Source organism: Doryrhamphus excisus, linkage group LG23 (assembly GCF_037039965.1).
Source record: "Doryrhamphus excisus strain RoL-2023G ecotype Guam linkage group LG23, RoL_Dexc_Guam_v1.1, whole genome shotgun sequence".
NCBI classification, from domain to species: Eukaryota; Metazoa; Chordata; class Actinopteri; order Syngnathiformes; family Syngnathidae; genus Doryrhamphus; species Doryrhamphus excisus.
This window is the reverse complement of record NC_136379.1, coordinates 4,699,932-4,721,075: the sequence shown is the minus strand read 5'-3', so window position 1 is coordinate 4,721,075 and position 21,144 is coordinate 4,699,932. Positions and strand designations below refer to the sequence as shown.

At 38.6% G+C, this 21,144-nt stretch overlaps 1 protein-coding gene across 2 annotated transcripts in view; it reads left to right on the top strand.

The window, feature by feature from the left end:
• pcgf3 (polycomb group ring finger 3) overlaps positions 1–21,144 on the top strand; it is a 36,791-nt gene that overhangs the window by 1,524 nt on the left and 14,123 nt on the right. Inside the window, exons 2-7 of one of the 2 annotated variants that reach the window (XM_058055938.2) lie at positions 7,292–7,375; positions 13,995–14,104; positions 15,560–15,677; positions 17,082–17,178; positions 18,809–18,864; positions 18,957–19,064. In XM_058055938.2, coding sequence (XP_057911921.1) covers positions 14,090–14,104; positions 15,560–15,677; positions 17,082–17,178; positions 18,809–18,864; positions 18,957–19,064 — 394 coding nt within the window. In that variant the 5' untranslated portion in view covers positions 7,292–7,375; positions 13,995–14,089. The remainder of the gene's footprint in view (positions 1–7,291; positions 7,376–13,994; positions 14,105–15,559; positions 15,678–17,081; positions 17,179–18,808; positions 18,865–18,956; positions 19,065–21,144) is intronic. The other variant, XM_058055928.2, reaches the window with a different exon arrangement.

Genomic DNA, 21,144 nt, shown 5'->3' with positions numbered 1-21,144 from the left:
AAAAAGTTCAGCAACATTAAAAAAAACCCAAAAAACAAGGGGCATCGTTGAGGCAGAGAAGCGAGCCGAAAGGAACAAACGAGCATCTGACAAAAAGCAACAGCGATATCGCTGAGAAAGCATGTGATTTAAGGAAGCGGGGGAAAATTCAAGGTTCAAGTTAAATGGAGGGGGCGGTTGAAGCCAAAGCACTTGTTGTCAAAGACATGAAGGAGAACTGGGCAAATCAAAGATGACATCATCTGTACTACAAAGAAATAAACAGACAACAAAGAAAGGCCTGATAAATCTTGAAATCAACTATGAAAACTCCACAATAATTCTGTATGTTTGCCCCCCTGTCCGCCATTGTACTAATCTACAAAGTAATTCCGGTTGACACAAGGTATACTGGGTATACTGAGTGAAATTGTGTATGTAAACGTGTACAGAACGGTATCGACATGCAGTGCAAAATGATAGTTAATGGCCTCACACATTCACAGACATGACGCATGGATGGCAAATCTCCACTGGTGTTATTGGAAACTTCCACTTCATGAATTACGCCGGTATTGGAATGTGATCGCGTCAACTGTGGACGATACCATAATTTCCATTGTAAAAGACACAACTTTTTTTCTTAAAACTTTGAACCCTGTGGCTTACACAGAGGTGCAGCTCATTAGTTAGTGAGGAAGTGGTTTGTCTTTGCTTGGCACATTAAATCAAATTAATGAAAAAATACGACTGCTTGTGAGTTAGTGAGGAAGTGGTTTGTCTTTGCTTGGCACATTAAATCAAATTAATGAAAAAATACGACTGGCCAAACAGTTTTATTTAACCACAAAACAATACAGGTGCATTTTGAAATGTTGATTGCCCCATAAATTGATGCTACGCAGCATGCTATGTCAACATATTTATATATTTATGTATTTATATATTTATATATTTATATATTTATATATTTATATATTTATATATTTATATATTTATATATTTATATTTAATTATTATTATATTATTATATAATTATTTATTTGAGACCAAATAAACCACCAATATTATAATGATGTATAATATGTCATCTTTCACTCTATAAACTTGTGTAATTTCTATTTGTGACGTATTTTCTCACAGGTAATCTGTACTGTCTATACAACATTTGCAGCATTTCTTGAAACAGTTTTGCGCGGTTCCATTTGTAATTATTTACTCTGCCAACCAAACGTCTCATCGAATGTTGACTGACAAAGACTCTGCAGCTACATGTGTAGTATTTCCCCAGATGGGAAAACTGGGTCGAGTGGGTATGTTTGAGGTGGGCAGGTTTGTTTTGTTGCCTTTCATGTTGTTTTCGAATAAGTTCGGCATACTGGCTTGCTTTTGTTGTTTGGCTCACCTTGCCTGATTATTAATTTTATAGCTGCCAAATGTGTTCATGTGTCTTTCTGTGCTCTAGACACGTTCATCTATGACTGTTTTTTTTTGAAGATCTAAAACAGGGGTCTCAAACACGCGGCTCATGGGCCAAATGTGGCCCGCAGGACACTAGTTTGAGGCCCCCGCCTTGATATGAAAGTTTAATGTTAGTGTGGCCCCCGCAAGTTTGATATGGATGCTGTATGGTATCATGTACCCAGAAAAAATGATTACGTTTGATTAATGTTCATGTTAAAGGTTAAATAACTGTTAATAGTTATCCTCCCTAACCGTGTGGAAGTGGTAAGTTTTTGGCTTTTTAAGTTTAAAGGAAATAACTTGAAGGCTACCATTTAGGTCGCTAGCTCTCTAGTTTGCGAGTTAGCATGTGTCTTAAGACCCTGCAGTTGCGCAATATGTTGTAAATAAAAAGAGTATAAATGTGACTATAGTCGTGTTTTGTCATGTCTACAGGGCTCTAATAATGCTTTGTTCATTTTAATCTGAAAAAAATAATTTGTCTACCCACCAACTATATGTGGTTTCTTAATTTTTAATTATTTGCCGTTTTATTATTATTATTATATTTATTTTATTCATTTTTTATAAGACAGCACATACTTGGCAAGCATCAGCTCTTGTCTGCGTTACCTGAATTGACCCAAGGACCGCCTGTCCCAAATTGATTAATGACATTATGCTTTTCTCTCCTTCTTAATAGTCAATTGCAACCACTCTACAGAGCAATAGGGCCAACATTTGTATTGCTCCATAAAGGATCGGCCAGCCCCGCCCCCCTTTAGACGTTTGCAGGCCTACTGATTCATGTTGGCTCATTACAGGCTAATGACACTAAATAACCAGAATTATTAGTAAATAATTTCAAAGAAGACAAATTGGTTAACGATAATCGGTTAAGCTCCAGCCTTGTTGTGTAAAGCTGATTGGACATTACTAGATGCATTCAATGAGGCAGATTCTGTAGGGAAATTTGACGTCTTGCCGGAAATGACCTAATAATGGTCACATAGAATTTATTATTGAATTTATATTGAAGTCATTAAACAAAAGTTTGAGTCGACTCGGAAGTCTTTGATGATATTGTCAAGTTGAGTCATCAAAATGTATGCAAATTGATGATGTAACCCACCACCGTCACAAATAGATTGCGGTCCTGTGGGAAACACTGTAGTGTTTGTTTTGTTGTTCTTGTATATGGAAAGTTCTGGTAGTCCGTCCCCTCCGCTACTTAGAAAAGATGGCGGCTATTGATGGTGTTAATTTTGATAGTTTTGCAACATCCGGGTCGTCCCGGTTAATACAGAAAGGTGCAAATGCAGACGCAAAAAAATGCACCCAACAGCATCATAAGAGTGTTTGATAAACAAACGGTCTGGTTCTGGATGCTTTCCTAAATGCAGAACATCTCGCCTACAAGTGAAGCTTCTGTAGTCTGGCGAATGTGCCCACATTCCTCGCGTCTGTTGTTAGGCTCTCCTTCTCAGTGTAGCTTTCTTTTGACTCCATAAGAACGCAACTGATTGGAGATGATGAGTGGAAGTCAATCGATCTATTGCTTTTTTTTAATCAATACGCTGGAATTCTTGTTTGTTTGGAATTTGGAATCAACCTTTCCCTTTTATGAAAGTTGTGTAAAGTTGACGCTTGTTTATCGCGCTTTACTGGTTCCAGACCCGACCACGCTAAGTGAATTTCTGAGAAGTAGGATTCAATATTAAGAATTTTTTTGTTTGCTGTTTGGCTTTGTAAATGCAGTTTTTACCATTATTGGAGCCTTGCAGACATAATATAACACCCCTACAGTCACCTTTGCACACCAATCACCAATCACAGGGCACATATAGACAAACAACCATTCACACTCACATTCATACCTACCAACCAAGGGAATTAATTTGACATATAACTTACTGTCCCTCAAGTTTGGAGCGGTACGAGCCACCAAAACGCCCTCATCATGCCCGTTTTATTTTGAATTATTTAGCCTGAGCAATTAAAAGAATAAAATTAGTGTAAAAATTACTATAGGGATGCTATTTCATGTCTACGATGCTCTTATAATGTTAAAACCCTGACTATGGCCTATTATTAGTCAAAAACTTGACAGATAAAGATAAAAACAGAAAAATTTTGTTTGATATGCTGGAGCCTATCCCAGCTGACTTCGGGCGAGAGGTGGGATACACCCTGGACTGGTGGCCAGCCAATCACAGGGCACATATAGACAAACAACCATTCACACTCACATTCATACCTATGGACAATTTGGAGTGGCCAATTAACCTAGCATGTTTTTGGAATGTGGGAGGAAACCGGAGTACCCGGAGAAAACCCACGCATGCCCGGGGAGAACATGCAAACTCCACACAGAGATGGCCGAGGGTGGAATTGAACCCTGGTCTCCTAGCTGTGAGGTCTGCGCGCTAACCACTCATCCGCCGTTTCCGCCCTAGTCAGGAACATTTGAATGAAAATTGAGGTTTCACTATAATTGGGGAATCCGATGTACGAAACAGTGAAGTGGTGAGATCTTGGAAGGTCATCTTCCCATTGCTGCTTGACTCTGGTGTAGTTGCACAGTTCTTACATCTGGAAAAGAAACTTTCTGGCTGCAATTTTCAAGGGATTTTTTTTTCTTGGAACTTGTAAATAACTTTTCTGATACAAAATAGTGAAAATAAAAGGTGGTGTTTACTTGCTTAGCTTAGGAAGGGCACTGGTTTCTCCACAAAGCATCAAAAATGTGTCCAGTGTCAGCAACGCTGATAAATAGATGGATAAGAGTGTGTTGCAAGTAATCAACTAAAACAACATCTTATCACCGCCGAACTGAGACACAACAATGGCTGAAAATACTCTGATCTTTGAGCAATATTTATCCAGACCAGGGGTGTCCAAAGTGCTCCCCATGGGGCCATTTTCGACTCGCAGCTTGTTTTTTTATTGGCTGTCTGCCTTTTTATTTAAGCATCTTTCACTCACAAAATGTCTAAGCGGCCCTTGTTGTATTGTCCTGTGTGTTGTTGTGTTTCCTGTATGTGACTCCCCTGTGATTGGCTGGCGACCAGTCCAGGGTGTACCCCGCCTCTCACCCGAAGTCCGCTGGGATAGGCTCCAGCATATCAAACAAAATTTTTCTGCAATTTTTATGTTTTTATCTTTATCTGTCAAGTTTTTGACTAATAATGGGCCATAGTCAAGGTTTAAACATTATAAGAGCACCATAGACATGAAATAGCACCCCTATAGTCATTTTTACGCATTTTATTCTTTTAATTGCTCAGGCTAAATAATTCAAAGACAGCTGGGATAGGTTCCAGCACCCCTGTGACCCTCGTGAGGAAAAAGTGGTAGAAAATGAATGAATGAATGTATGTGACTCTCTTTTAGCTTGACAGTCTGTCTCCTTTAGGAGAAACAAACGTACGCCAACATGTTCTGAAAGGTCAGCAAAAGGTTTTAGGCCAACGCTGACATCCGTAATGGAGCGTTTATTCTTCTATTTAGCATCTTTGTCACATTAATGAGGCCGGAAAATGTCTGCAAAGAAACATCAGCCGGCCAAATGAGAACTTAATTGCTTACTGGTTTGCTGATCGGCTAATAATTGTCATCACTGTTGTGTATGTGTGTGTTCATATAGAGTAATCCCTCATTTATCACAGTTAATTGGTTCAGGGTGGCACTAAAGTGTAGTGTTATATTGTTTTGTTATATTGTGTTTGTATGTGTGGAGACAGGAACAAAGGAACAGTGACTATATTACATAATCACCAATATTTATTGAGACTCCAAATTGTCCATAGGTATGAATGTGAGTGTGAATGGTTGTTTGTCTATATGTGCCCTGTGATTGGCTGGCCACCAGTCCAGGGTGTACCCTGCCTCTCGCCCTAAGAAGACAGCTGGGATAGGCTCCAGCATACCTGCGGACACTCGTGAGGATAAGCGGCATAGAAAAAGAATGGATGGATAATCCCCCCCCACTATAAGACTACCCATGGAATTATCATAAGGCACATTACTTGCTGTAAATTAATTCCAGAAATAACATGTCATCATTTACAAACACCTCTACTGTCTTTTCCCCCCAGTTTTTTCTTTCTTTCTTATTCTAAGAAAATGTAATTTTTTTCTCTATATTTATTTTGTCTACAACTTTTAACTCATGAAATTATTAATTTTTTTCCTAAAAGAAACCCATTACTTAACAAAAAAAAAGATTAAAATTTTTGAAACATTTTTTTTTCTCTTTCAAACTTAATTAAACCTTCTTTCTTTAAAAATAACAAAACTGCGTTTGTATGTGTGGAGACAGGAACAGAGGAACAGAATTTCCGCATAGTCAAAAAAGTGACTATATTACATAACCACCGATATCGATTGAGACTCCAAATTGTCCATAGGTATGAATGTGAGTGTGAATGGTTGTTTGTCTATATGTGCCCTGTGATTGGCTGGCCACCAGTCCAGGGTGTACCCCGCCTCTTGCCTGAAGTCAGCTGGGATAGGCTCCACCATACCAAACAAAATTTTTCTGCAATTTTTATCTGTTTTTATCTTTATCTGTCAAGTGTTTGACCAATAATAGGCCGTAGTAAGGGTTTTAACATTATAAGAGTACTGTAGACATGAAATAGCACCCCTATAGTCATTTTTACACTCATTTTATTTTTTTAATTGCTCAGGCTAAATAATTCAAAGTAAAACGAGCATGATGAGGGTGTTTTGGTGGCTCGTACCGCTCCAAACTTGAGGGACAGTAAGTTATATGTCAAATTAAATCCCTTGGTTGGGGCATTTTAAATCTGTCATTGCTTTGTCAATGGACTTTAACATAATATATGTTATCATATAATATATTACATAATCGGGGCTGCACGGCGGTTGAGTGGTTAGCGCGTAGACCTCACAGCTAGGAGACCAGGGTTCAATTCCGCCCTCGGCCATCTCTGTGTGGAGTTTGCATGTTCTCCCCGTGCATGCGTGGGTTTTCTCCGGGTACTCCGGTTTCCTCCCACATTCCAAAAACATGCTAGGTTAATTGGCGACTCCAAATTGTCCATAGGTATGAATGTGAGTGTGAATGGTTGTTTGTCTATATCTGCCCTGTGATTCTGGCCACCAGTCCAGGGCGTACCCCGCCTCTCGCCCCAAGAAGACAGCTGGGATAGGCTCCAGCAATAGAACATGAATGAATAAATGTCATAATCGGCCCACTGATATATCAGTTGGACTCGTACTTTCTATCGTATTGCCCCTTGACAAGATCTTATGCTCATCTAAAAATTGGCAAAATAATGAAAAATTGAGCCTTAAATTGAAGGAGAATTAACAATACAAGATGTGCTTTTACTTTTCTTCATTGTTTCCCTGCCTCGTCTGCTCTCTCCTGGCCCCATTTAAGTGTTTTGACCTCTACTGACACCCCCTGTCTCCCCCGTCATGGGTGTCACTATCCCTGATGTCATTAGGTCAAGAGCTTTTGGAGAGGACGTCCGCTCTGACCTCAGCACGTTGGCAGTGCAGTAGGTGACAGGTAGTCAGTTGGGATTTATCCGCCTTTTGGAGGTGAAGGTGAAGAGATGTCACAGTACTTCAAATACTAGAGTATGTCTGCGGGAGGTCAGGGGTGAGAGTAGTACTTCCACAACTAACCCCTCCAAGCGGACCTTGATTGGTTCACAAGGAACAGAAAGGGGTCAAGCAGACAATTGTCCACAATGTCTTGCTAAGATGAAGACCCAAGACTGATGGTTTTCTGTGGCCACGCAGGACACAGAGAGAGCACCAGCCCGGATGAAAACAACAAACCCTGCAGTATTTGGCTTGTTATTGATGATGTGTTGTAATGTTGTGTGCACAGGGCAGCAAGACAAAGTACACAGTGTTGACACGAAGGCCGTCAGTGGCACCTTGATGCATGATGTCAGGAAGACGGCGTCCGCTGGTGAGGTGGTCTCATGTGATGCATTTATATACGGAATGATGCTGTTTGATGTCTCCTTCTCCAGCGGCTTGTTTTAAACCTGAATTAGGAAGTCACACCATAGTCACTTGAGTTAACATTAGCCACGTATACATGGAGCCAAATATTCCAATTCCATTCGGGTTATTTGATCAAACGGAATGATTGTAACCTTTGTATGCACCTCATTCCGAAAGAAAAGTGCCAATCCGAATGAATATATAATCGGATTCACAAAGGTGGAATATTCCTTTCCCCAATCCGATTGAGGTATCTTGTACCCGCTCAAACGGAAAGTTGTCAGACTGTGTTCTTCTTCGTGGTGTTTTTCTTCTTCTGTTGTTTATTGGCGGTTGGCAAGCAGCTTTCGTGTGCATTAGCGCCATCTGTGGAACAGAATCTAAACCCTTCTATACGCCATTCACAAGTCCAGTTTTATTAAAAAAGAAAGCTCAATTAGAGCTTAATTATAAAATATTAGCAAGATTGAATTATCTTTTCCTGTTCCCGGGTGTGATCTTTCAGCGAATGCTGAGATATGACGTAACAATCAGATCAAGATTTTCTTCGATTTAAAAAAAATGGAGGCAAGCAACCGGTTATGTGCTGATGCTTATGAGCAAACCAAAATAGAATTGTATGTTGAATATACCTCGTACCTTGGTTTTCGTACACACAAGTTTTTGTATGATTTGGTTTTCATCAAATTGTCACCAAAATTTTGCCCCAGTTTTTTTTTTACATATTACTAGTCCGCATGCCCTGCACTGTATCGTTCTGCAAAATCAATTGCCCAAATGCATTTTTTTATGATTGAGTGCGACTACTGAATAACCCACCATGGGGCCAAAGAAAGTTGCCAAATGTACTGTATGTCTATTCATTCATTAATTCCTTTTTTCAGAAGATTAATTGGCCTTGGTTTCATACATTTCGATTTTAGTCAGGAACATTCATTCATTCATTTTCTACCGCTTTTTCCTCACGAGGGTCGCGGGGGGTGCTGGAGCCTATCCCAGCTGTCTTCTTGGGGCGAGAGGCGGGGTACACCCTGGACTGGTGGCCAGCCAATCACAGGGCACATATAGACAAACAACCATTCACACTCACATTCATACCTATGGACAATTTGGAGTCGCTAATTAACCTAGCATGTTTTTGGAATGTGGGAGGAAACCGGAGTACCCGGAGAAAACCCACGCATGCACGGGGAGAACATGCAAACTCCACACAGAGATGGCCGAGGGTGGAATTGAACCCTGGTCTCCTAGCTGTGAGGTCTGCGCCCCACTGGACGAACAAAAAACTGGAAATACGGAGTTATTCCAACAAGTGAAAAACTCAAGGAAGTCGGTATCACGTGATGTTGGTGTTTACGTTTTACTGGGCATGCCCCATTGACTATTCTGGTTGATTATAACAACGCATGTAGACACGCGATTGGAATATTACTTTCCATGTATATCATTGTTTTCGGAAAAGTCATTCGGAAAGAGAAAAACTGGCTATTGTATGTGAGCGAGAGGGGTACTAAAAATTATCCTGTTTGGAGGATTTTTGGTCTCATGTTTCAATATGGCGGCGCCATATTAGTGTTTAATAGCACTTTATTTATTACTTTTGTTATAGTTTTTTGTGTCATGCCGACCCCTTAAGCATGCGTGCAGCTATGGATGTTCATCTTGTTATGTTTGTAGCTCCGTTGTTTACACTCGGGAGCAGGCGTTAGTTTTGAGCACCCCTTCGCTATGCCAAGCAACGAAAGACCCCCGTGGAGATACGGAGGAGCGGTTGAGTGAACAGCGAAAAAGACAGAATAAAGGTTGCTGGATAAAAACGGTATCAATCATGTTTACCCTCGGTCTTCATGGGGTCATTTTGTGGAAAAATATCGGGATATATAGCGTACTGTATATCGATATTTAACCTAAATATATCGGGATATGGGTTTTGCTTCATATCGGCCAGCCCTAAAATGACGTATGAAAGGAATAAATGAACATTTACTGAATGTTCCCAAAGCCTTCCTGTTTAAAATAGTTTTTAAACAGTTTTTTCAAAAGTACCGTATTTTAGGTTGGCTGTTCCTGCGACTTATACTCCAGAGCAACTTATAAATGAAAAAACTGTTTGTTACATAAACACGGGACACCTTTTCTGTTCATGTTTATTTTTTGTGTAGCTGAATAACCATTGTGTTAGCATATCTTACACCTATTTAGCCTATTCTTTTATTAATGTTCAAACTTGCCTTCCAAGATGACATAATGTCTGTTTTGGTTATGCATTTTTGGCCTGGAGCGACTTACAGTCCAGAAAATACGGAAACCTTAAATGTTCATTTATGCCTTTAGTTCATCTTTTGTATGTATTTACATGCATTTTAAATAGTTTTATTTATTTAAACACACTTTGTGTGTAACGTTTTTGGCTTTCTGTAACGGATTAATTCGGTTTACATGATTTCTTATGGGAAAAATTATTTTGGTTAGCATCTGTTTTGGTTTGAGTTGCACCTTCTGGGTTGAATTAATGACGCTAACCAAGGTTTCATTGTACATGAAAGGGGAGCTTTTTCCTTCATGATGTCATGAAAGCAGCAGCTTCAAAAATGGAGCAAATAAGTTAGGGAAATTTGTTATGTTTTGTGCTCGTAAATCAGCTCCGGGAATATAAATTACTGATGGAAAATCATCAAAAGACACTTTAGCACTTTTTATTTAAAGGTCTGATTGTCGTTATTTGTCACATGGATAATGGAGCAGTTTGTTGAAATGATTTTTGACGTTTGAAGACTGCCGTACTTCTTGCATCGGGTGAGCCAAATGGAACTTTAAAGTCCAGTCGCAAATTTTGTTATTAATTTCATATCAAGTAACTACAGGGCCAATATTACCCTGTATTGGTTTTCTCAGCACAAATCCTTCCTGTTCTATGGGTCTCTCTCCGCTAAGAAATGATACCCATTTTTCTGCTAGCAGCTCCGGTGGGAATCCAAAAGCTTTTAGCATAAGTGCAAATGTGCGGCTGGCGGGAAAAGGTAGTTTTACTGCAGCAGTCCATCCTCATCAAAACATCAATTAAGATCTTTCCATCTGAGCTTGACGTGACCGAACATAATTAATGTCAGGTTGTTGTCTTGTTCCACGAACTGGCAGTGCATTAGAACGTTGTATTGGTCTTGCTGCTGGTCTAGTATCATCACATCACTCAACATCTCGTATCGTGACCACGTAATAGTTAGTGGACGGTTATGTTGATTTTTCCATTTTTTTAATGAATTAGTTTCTCTCAGCAGGATTATTAAACCTGAGACATTATTGTTAAACAATGACGTGCTTGCATTTAATTGTAATGGACACTGAATTAGAGAGGACTAACATCAGAGACAAATAAATACAAATAAATAAATATAAAAATGACTTAAAAGTGTAGAAATATAAATTAATGAAGGAATAAACATAAAAATAACTATAATCTAAATAAGTGTAAAAAAAACCCATAAATACAATGACTTAAATAAAGGTGTACAAAATAATATAAATAATGAAAGAAAAAATATCAACTAAAAAGAACTTAAATAAAAGTGTAAAAAAATATAAACAAAAATATAAAAATGACTTAAATAAAAGTGTAGAAAATATACATTAATGAAGGAATAAAAGTGCTGAAAATATTAATAATGAAAGAAAAAATATAAAATAAAAAGAACTTAAAAGTGTAAAAAATATAAACAAAAATATAAAAATGACTTGAATAAAAGTGTAGAACATATAAATGAATGAAGGAATAAAAGTGCTGAAAATATTAATAATGAAAGAAAAAATATAAAATAAAAAGAACTTAAATAAAGGTGTAAAAAAATACACAAAAATATAAAAATGACTTCAATAAAAGTGTAGAAAATATAAATTAATGAAGGAATAAAAGTGCTGAAAATATAAATAATGAAAGAAAAAATATCAAATTAAAAGAACTTAAATAAAGGTGAAAAAAATATGAACAAAAATGTAAAAATGACAAAAGTGTAGAAAATATAAATTAATGAAGGAATAAAAGTGCTGAAAATATAAATAATGAAAGAAAAAATATAAAATAAAAAGAACTTAGAGATGTAAAAAATAAAAAGAAAAATATAAAAATGACTTAAATAAAAGTGTAGAAAATATAAATTAATGAAGGAATAAAAGTGCAGAAAATATAAATAATGAAGGAAAAAATTCAAATAAAAATAACTTAAATAAAGGTGTAAAAAATATAAACAAAAATATAAAAGTGTAGAAAATATAAATTAATGAAGGAATAAAAGTGCAGAAAATATACATTAATGAAGGAATAAATATAAAAATAACTTAAATAAAAGTGTAAAGAAATAATGAGTCGGCGGCAACAGTGGTCCTCAAAAATGATGTCAACAACCTGCAGCATGTTTTAAAAAAATGTTTGTTCCCTAAAATGTTTGTTTTGATGCTACTATTCACTGTTTTTAATGTTTGTCAACACGAGCGGTGTGAAGTAGCGCATAAAAAGCCTTGACTGCTGTATGTGTCAGGGACTCAAGTGTGCGTCCTCCCCTGTTATTGTGTGAGGGCTCTCTCCAGCGGCGTGAAGCCTGGTCTGCAGGACTGAGGAGCCTTCACACAGAATTAAGACAGGACAATAGCTGTGTGAGAGTGTGACCCACAATGGGCAAGCTGTGCACATTCACCATCACTAATGTGTGAATAGTTACACTTGGGCATGAGTGTGTGTGTGTGTGTGTGTGTGTGTGTGTGTTTCTGAAGCCAAGCCACAAGAGGAAGAAGCCTCTCCTCGTCTTTCTCCCCCTCCGGTGGCCAACCATACAGGCCTTCAGTGTCCGTGTCTCCAGCTGGACGCCAAATGACACGGCCACCAAACACTCCAATGGCCAGAGGCGAGCCAACAGGAGCTCTTTGTGATGCCAGAGTGTGTTTTGAGTGTGTGTTTGACTCCGCGTGGCTGCTAAAACACTTTGACTCTTTATTGTATTCTGGCCGCAAACGTTGGATTTTTTAGTCACAGCTTTGCTTGGAACCTAATCAGTTTGTGTTTACACACGTTCCTCATCCAGACTGCAAAGTGACAGTCATTCACTCACACTAGTTTTCACCTCTGTGAACCATATCTCCTCCGGCGCTGGCAGCACTCGTGCAGCACAGATGTCCCAACCATCTCAGTCTGGCCTCTCTGACTTTATCTCCAAGGTCTCTAACATGTAATGTCCCTCTGATATACTCGTTCCTAATCCTATCCATCCTGGTCACTTCCAATGAGAACCATCTCAGTCTGGCCTATTTGGCTTTATCTCCAAGGCCTCTAACATGTAATGTCCCTCTGATGTACTCGTTCCTAATCCTATCCATCCTGGTCACTCCCAATGAGAACCATCTCAGTCTGGCCTATTTGACTTCATCTCCAAGGTCTCTAACATGTAATGTCCCTCTGATGTACTCGTTCCTGATCCTATCCATCCTGGTCACTCCCAATGAGAACCATCTCAGTCTGGCGTATTTGGCTTTATCTCCAAGGTCTCTAACATGTAATGTCTCTCTGATGTACTCCTTCCTGATCCTATCCATCCTGGTCACTCCCAATGAGAACCATCTCAGTCTGGCCTATGTGACTTTATCTCCAAGGTCTCTAACATGTAATGTCCCTCTGATATACTCCTTCCTGATCCTATCCATCCTGGTCACTCCCAGTGAGAACCATCTCAGTCTGGCCTATTTGACTTTATCTCCAAGGTCTATAACATGTAATGTCCCTCAGATGTACTCGTTCCTGATCCTATCCATCCTGGTCACTCCCAATGAGAACCATCTCAGTCTGGCCTATTTGACTTTATCTCCAAGGTCTCTAACATGTAATGTCCCTCAGATGTACTCGTTCCTGATCCTATCCATCCTGGTCACTCCCAATGAGAACCATCTCAGTCTGGCCTATTTGACTTTATCTCCAAGGTCTCTAACATGTAATGTCCCTCAGATGTACTCGTTCCTGATCCTATCCATCCTGGTCACTCCCAATGAGAACCATCTCAGTCTGGCCTCTCTGACTTTATCTCCAAGGTCTCTAACATGTAATGTCCCTATGATATACTCGTTCCTAATCCTATCCATCCTGGTCACTTCCAATGAGAACCATCTCAGTCTGGCCTATTTGGCTTTATCTCCAAGGTCTCTAACATGTAATGTCCCTCTGATGTAGTCCTTCCTGATCCTATCTATCCTGGTCACTCCCAATGAGAACCACCTATTTTGATGACTCATTTCCAGTGGATAGTATATCCATACTGCCATACAAGCTGTACACTGTCTACTCTAAAGTTGACTTTTTATAGTATTGTGCGTTAGAAAGGCAAACTACAGTGCAGTGAAGGCGTGGCATTGCCATGTTGCTAACCTGTCTAATAGTAGACTGTCACCAGAGATAGTCACCGGCCATTCTTCTGCCTCTGAACACTGAATCACACAAAGTGACTCACGCACTCGCTACCGCTATATTCCGTTTTTACTTTCAGTGTACGCTTCTCTAAGGTAGAGGAAAAACGTATTGAAATGTTCATTTCTCTTCTGGCTAGGCTCTGATGAGAGGCTGTTCATGATGCGGAGCTAACGCTGTCGGCTGCACACCCGCAGGAAGAGTCGTGGACACCTCCACATCCACAGCCCACGCATGGCGGTATTAGGGGTAAGAAATGACAATTACTTCAACACAGTACTGTGTGCCTTCTTGATGTGTTAGATGTCTACACTCTGAGTACAATCATGGGTCATTAAGCGATATACTATATATATATAGTACATATATATGTATAATATACAGTACAACTGCACAACTCAGTGTAGTGGACACCGGAGGATACTATAGTACTCTGTGTACTCCGTTACTTACTTTGTCTAAGTATGGAACTAAATACTGTGTCGTGTTGTCCTAAATCATATCCCCCAGTTTTTTTCCCCCGGGGCCTGCAGGAGTGGTAATCTCCTCAACTTGCATTATTTATCTCCAACCACAAGGTGGCGGCATTGCTGCATCTTTGTGCCATCTATGTGATGTTGTCTTTTTAATATTTAATTTTAATTTATGCATGCAGTTATCTTGTTTTTCCTCACTTTCATGATGAAATGCCTTAATACGTTTTGTAAGTCTGGATGTTATTAATGAGTATTATATAATACAAATAAATAAATATAAAAATGACTTAAAAGTGTAGAAATATAAACTAATGAAGGAATAAATATAAAAATAACTATAACCTAAATAAGTATAAAAAAATTACAAATAAATACAATGGCTTCAGTAAATTGTACAAAATATAAATTAATGAAGGAATAAAAGTGCTGAAAATATAAATTAATGAAAAACAATCAAATAAAAAGAACTTAAAGGTGTAAAAATATTTGAAAAAAATGACTTGAATAAAAGTGTAGAAATACACATTAATGAAAGAATAAATATGAAAATCCAAATAACTTAAATAAAAGTGTAAAGAAATACTAAAAAATGACTTAAATAAAAGTGTAGAAAGTATAAATTCACAATGGAATAAAAGTGCTGAAAATATAAATTAATGAAAGAAAAAATATCAAATAAAACTTAAAAATATATAAAAATGACTTAAATAAAAGTGTAGCAAATATACATTAATGAGGGAAAAAAGTGCAGAAAATGTACATTAATGAAAGAATAAATATAAATATCTAAATAACTTAAATAAAAGTGTAAAGAAATATTAATAAAAATATAAAAATGACTTAAAAGTGTAGAAAATGTAAATTCATAATGTAATAAAAGTGCAGAAAATATACATTAATAAAATAATAAATATATAAATACATTTAAAGTGTAGAAAATATTTTTAAAAAATGAATAAAAATACAAAAATGAAAACAATTAATATAAAGTGACAATATAGTGTCTAAAATACTAGATATACATAAAAATGTAAAATGACACAGGAACCAGGAGTGTGTCGCAAAATAATGACCATGTGAAAACACGGATCCCGGGTTGAGCCCATTTGAGAACCCCTGCTATACATAAAACCAGTACAATCACATCCTACTCGACACACAGCACCTGTATGTTGCAACCGTGACATCACCATCATCATCATCATCATCTTCCTCCTCCTCTCCACAGAACCCCGACATGCTGACGAGGAAAATCAAGCTGTGTCACATCAACGCCCACATCACATGTCGACTGTGTGAGGGCTACCTGATCGACGCCACCACCGTCACAGAGTGTTTGCACACGTGTACGTCCTCTCACCTCTTGACTTTAATTACGTGCTAATATATATTTACTTAATTAATTTACTGCTTATATTTTATTGTATCCTTATTTATAACTATCCATACATAATAATATATTTAAAGAATAAATCTCAGCTTTGTTTAAAACATGATATATATAGTTTGTTATTATTGTGATGAGGTGTTTAGAATAAAACTAAGCTATTAAAGCTGTATTAGACAGTTATTTCCACTAGAGGGCGCCTTCTTACTTCATACACTGTGAGCGCATTCATCATCTAGACGCTTTCGCCTTTTTAGAAAAATCATCTCCATCGCAGCGTTTTGAAGAAAAGTCAATAACATCACGTCACCACTGCAGCTTTTTGCCTGCATGAAATCAGGATGACAGCGAAGAGACGGAGACGCGAGTGCAGTAAATCGTACCGCTGCCTTGATGTCGCAATAAAAGTCCCACAAATAGAACGATCAACAAATAAAGAAGAGTGAGACGAGTGGGAGTGGAAAAGTGATTTAAGGCCACTTGAAGCAGTTATTTTCTGCAACGTTTTCAAGTCCCCATGATTTGAAATTATTTATTTATCTGTACTGCACAGACTGAACTACAAATGGAAACCAGCAAAATGCAACAAAATGTAGACAAGCATCAGCATGCTAAACTAAGCTAACTAAGCTAACCCCCGCTAGCTTCAATTGAGCCATCCATCGGCGAAAAACTCCACCTCACGGGGGTCGAGGGGGATGCTGGAGCCTATCCCAGCTGTCTTCGGGCGAGAGGCGGGACACACCCTGGACTGGTGGCCAGCCAATCACAGGGCACATATAGACAAACAACCATTCACACTCACATTCATACCTATGGACAATTTGGAGTCGCCAATTAACCTAGCATGTTTTTGGAATGTGGGAGGAAACCGGAGTACCCGGAGAAAACCCACGCATGCACGGGGAGAACATGCAAACTACACACAGAGATGGCCGAGGATGGAATTGAACCCTGGTCTCCTAGCTGTGAGGTCTGCGCGCTAACCACTTTGACTGCCGTGCCACCCTTGAATTAAACAATAAATTCCATTTTTATTGACCAAGATCTCATAGTTAAAAGTCCTCCCTGCTTCTCACAACCCCCCCACAATTCACTGCTCACCCCCCAGGGGGGCCCCCGCCTCACTATTTGAGAGGCACTGACATGAAGTAACACGTTGATGACAATAAAGACCACAAATTAGATATTAATAGCTTCTGAACATATTTGATGCTAAACAGGATCATAAACAACAGGACTATGCCCACTGGGATACATGGTGGTTGTCTATTTCTCTGCATTGCCAGATTTGGACAAGGAAATGAATAATTTGATGTCTAAATATGCAATCTAGTTTAATCTGTGATTTATGTGTGTGTAGTCTGTCGAAGCTGCCTTGTGAAGTATTTGGAGGAAAACAACACGTGTCCCACATGCAGGATTGTTATTCATCAGAGCCATCCACTACAGTACATAGGGTGAGTGAGTCACACACACACGCACACACACACACACACACACACACCACCTATTTGGTCCCATTTTCAATTTTATCCTCAGTGGGGTCACAGAGGTATGCTGGAGCCTATCCCAGCTGACTTCGGGCGAGAGGCGGGGTACACGCTGGACCAGTCGCCAGCCAATCACAGGACACATATAGACAAACAACCATTCACACTCACATGTCAACAGGGTTCTAACAATGTTAAAACCCTGATTATTTGTCAAAAACCTGATAGATAAAGATAAAAACAGATACATTTCAGAAACATTTGGAGGAAAACAACATGTGTCCCTCATACAGGATTGTTAGGTCTGAGCCTGAGCATTTAAAAGAATAAAAGGAGTATAAAAGTGACTCTAGGGGTGCTATTTTTTGTCAACGGGGCTCTTACAATGTTAAAACCCTGACTATGGCCTATTATTTATCAAAAACGTGATAGATACAGATAAAATCAGATATAAATTTCAGAAAAAAAATGAGGAAAACATGTGTCCCACATACAGGATTGTTAGGTCTGAGCCTGAGCAATTAAAAGAATAAAAGGAGTGTAAAAATGACTATAGGGGTGCTATTTCATGTCGACAGGGCTCTTACAATGTTAAAACCCTGATTATTTGTCAAAAACCTGATAGATAAAGATAAAAACAGATATACATTTCTGAACAATTTTGAGGAAAACATGTGTCCCACATACAGGATTGTTAGGTCTGAGCCTGAGCGATTAAAAGAATAAAAGGAGTGTAAAAATGACTATAGGGGTGCTATTTCCTGTCGACGGGGTTCTTATAATGTTAAAACCCTGACTATGGCCTATTATTTGTCAAAAACCTGATAGATAAAGATAAAAACAGATATAAATTTCAGAAAAATTTGGAGGAAAACAACATGTGTCCCACATACAGGATTGTTAGGTCTGAGCCTGAGCAATTAAAAGAATAAAAGGAGTGTAAAAATGACTATAGGGGTGTTATTTCATGTCTATGGGGCTCTTATAATGTTTAAACCCTGACTATGGCCTGTTATTAGTCATAAACTTAGATAAAGATAAAAACAGATGAAAATTTTTTCGTGTTTGTGTGTTTTGTGTACCCGACCGCTGACCTAGACCGGGGGGCGGGGGGTTCAAAGTACGGCCCGGGGGCCATTTATACCTATGGACAACATATACATTCATACAACTCTCTAACTTTCCATATGTAAAGTTATGGTGTAATCCTAATAACTATCAAATTACCAATAAGACTACTAAGATAGCTGCTTAGATGTTTTTTTCCATTCAGTTTATCTTTCAATTGTCCAAGAGTTGTAGAACTTTGATGCAAAACGGATGCACTACCAAGGCTGGCCATCGGGGGGCACTGTTGCCCTGCTCTAGTTTGTACATCTGGCGACAACAAGAGGCAACACGTGTTTATTTAATTATTATCATAATACAACAAACTCTGCCATTGTCACACACATCACATAACGAGGTGTTAATTTTTAATGATAAAAACATTTTAATTCAACCATAGCCACCTTGTGATCCTCAAAGAACACACAAAGTATTTGGACACGCAACAAGTGGTGCTAATGTGCTGACAGCCTTCTCCTCTGCTTCCCAGCCATGACAGAACAATGCAAGACATTGTGTACAAGTTGGTACCCGGACTTCAAGAGGGTATGTTTCATCTTGACATGGAACATGTAACACGTATGAGCCCTCATAACGCCCTCATGCTTCGTCCTTCTCCATGTTTTTCCGTGCTGCAGCGGAGATAAAGAAGCAGAGGGACTTCTATCAGAAGCTGGGCATGGAGGTTCCTGGCGACATTAAAGGGGAGCTTTGCAACATGAAGACGCATCTAGACCAGCACAATGGTACGAGCCACCAAAACACCCTCATCATGACTGTTTTACTTGAATTATAAGTGACTATAGGGGTGTTATTTCATGTCGACAGGGCTCTTATAATGTTAAAACCCTGACTATGGCCTATTATTAGTCAAAGACATATTATAATGCAGTATTGATGACACATGGCATTATATTACATTATCGTAACACTGCATGTCGTCATAACAACATGATCGAATAGAAAAAAAGGTCTCCTCTCATCCCATGTGGAAGTGGTTTTTGTCCTTCCCTACTCAGTTTGAAACACTGTCTTATGTTAAATTGGAGACTTTAACAAGTTAGCTTGCAATGCTAGCGGCGGGTGTCTGTTATGTCCCCGTGCAATGTGATGTAAACAAAGACTAATAGGCGTGTGAAGGTGGCTATAGGGGTGTTATTTCATTTTGACAGGGCTCTTACAATGTTAAAACCCTGACTACGACCTATTATTAGTCAAAAACTATTCAAAGACATATTATAATGCAGTATTGATGAGACATGACATTTTATTGAATTACCATAACACTGCATGTCGTCAGCCATGGCATGATCAAATTGAAAAAAAAGGTCTCCTCCAATTCAATGTGGAAGTGGTCCATTTTTGTCCTTCCCCACTCAGTTTGAAACACTGTCTTATGTTAAATTGGAGAGTCTAACACGTTAGCTTGCAATGCTAGTGGCGAGTGTCTGTTATGTCCCTGTGCAATGTGATGTAAACAAAGACTAATAGGCGTGTGAAGGTGGCTATAGGGGTGTTATTTCATGTCGACAGGGCTCTTATAATGTTAAAACGCTGACTATTCAAGGACATATTATAATGCAGTATTGATGAGACATGACATTTTATTACATTACCGTAACACTGCATGTCGTCAGCCATGGCATGTCCAACATGATGGAATAGAAAAAAAGGTCTCCTCCCATTCCATGTGGAAGTGGTACATTTTTGTCCTTCCCTACTCAGTTTGAAACACTGTCTTATGTTAAATCGGAGAGTCTAACAAGTTGGAATGCAATGCTAGCGGCGGGTGTCTGTTATGTCCGCGTGCATGTGATGTAAACAAAGCAAAATAGGCGTGTGAAGGTGGCTATAGGGGTGTTATTTTATGTCTACAAGGCTCTAATAGTGGTAAAAAGTCATAAAACGGGTTTGCATGCACTAACTATGAAAATATTGTGTTCATTAACATTGAATCCTACGTCTCGGGTCTGAAACCAATTAACCACAATAAACGAGCGACAAATAGTGGCAGTATTTTGTCAAAGCGACATGATAGAATGAGTTGATGTTCTTTGTTCCCTTGAAGAATCCAACAAAATACTTTTTGTTGGGGGGGGGGGTGACAAAGCATTGACAAAGCAATGACAGATCTAAAAAGCCCCCACCAAGGGATTTAATTTGACATATAACTCACTGTCCGTCAAGTTTGGAGCGGATCAGATAAATATTGAAGACGGACCTAAACCAGTACAATGGTACGAGCCACCAAAACACCCTCATCATGCCCGTTTTACTTGAATTATTTAGCCTCAGCAATTAAAAGAATAAAAGGAGTGTAAAAGTGACTATAGGGGTGCTATTTCATGATGACGGGGCTCTTATAATGTTAAAACCCTGACTACGGTCTATTAGTAGTCAAAAACTTGATAAATGTAAAATCAGATATAAATTTCAGAAAAATTTAGAGGAAAACAACACGTGTCCCACATACAGGATTGTTAGGTCTGAGCAATCAAAGAATAAAAGGAGTGTAAAAGTGACTTTAGGGGTGTTATTTAATGTCTACGGGGCTCTTATAATGTTAAAACCCTGACTACGGCCTATTATTAGTCAAAAACTTGTTATATAAAGATAAAAACAGATTAAAGTTGCTGAAAATTTTTTCACGTTTGTGTGTTTTGTGTACCCGACCGCTGACCTAGACCCTGGGGGGTGGATTGTTCAAAGTACGGCCCAGGGGCCACTTGTGGTATCATTGTCTGAGATAACATTTGTTTTGCTTTTTCCATACAATTGAAATGAATCTAAACAATATATTGACGTTAGTGGGTCAATCCAAATGGG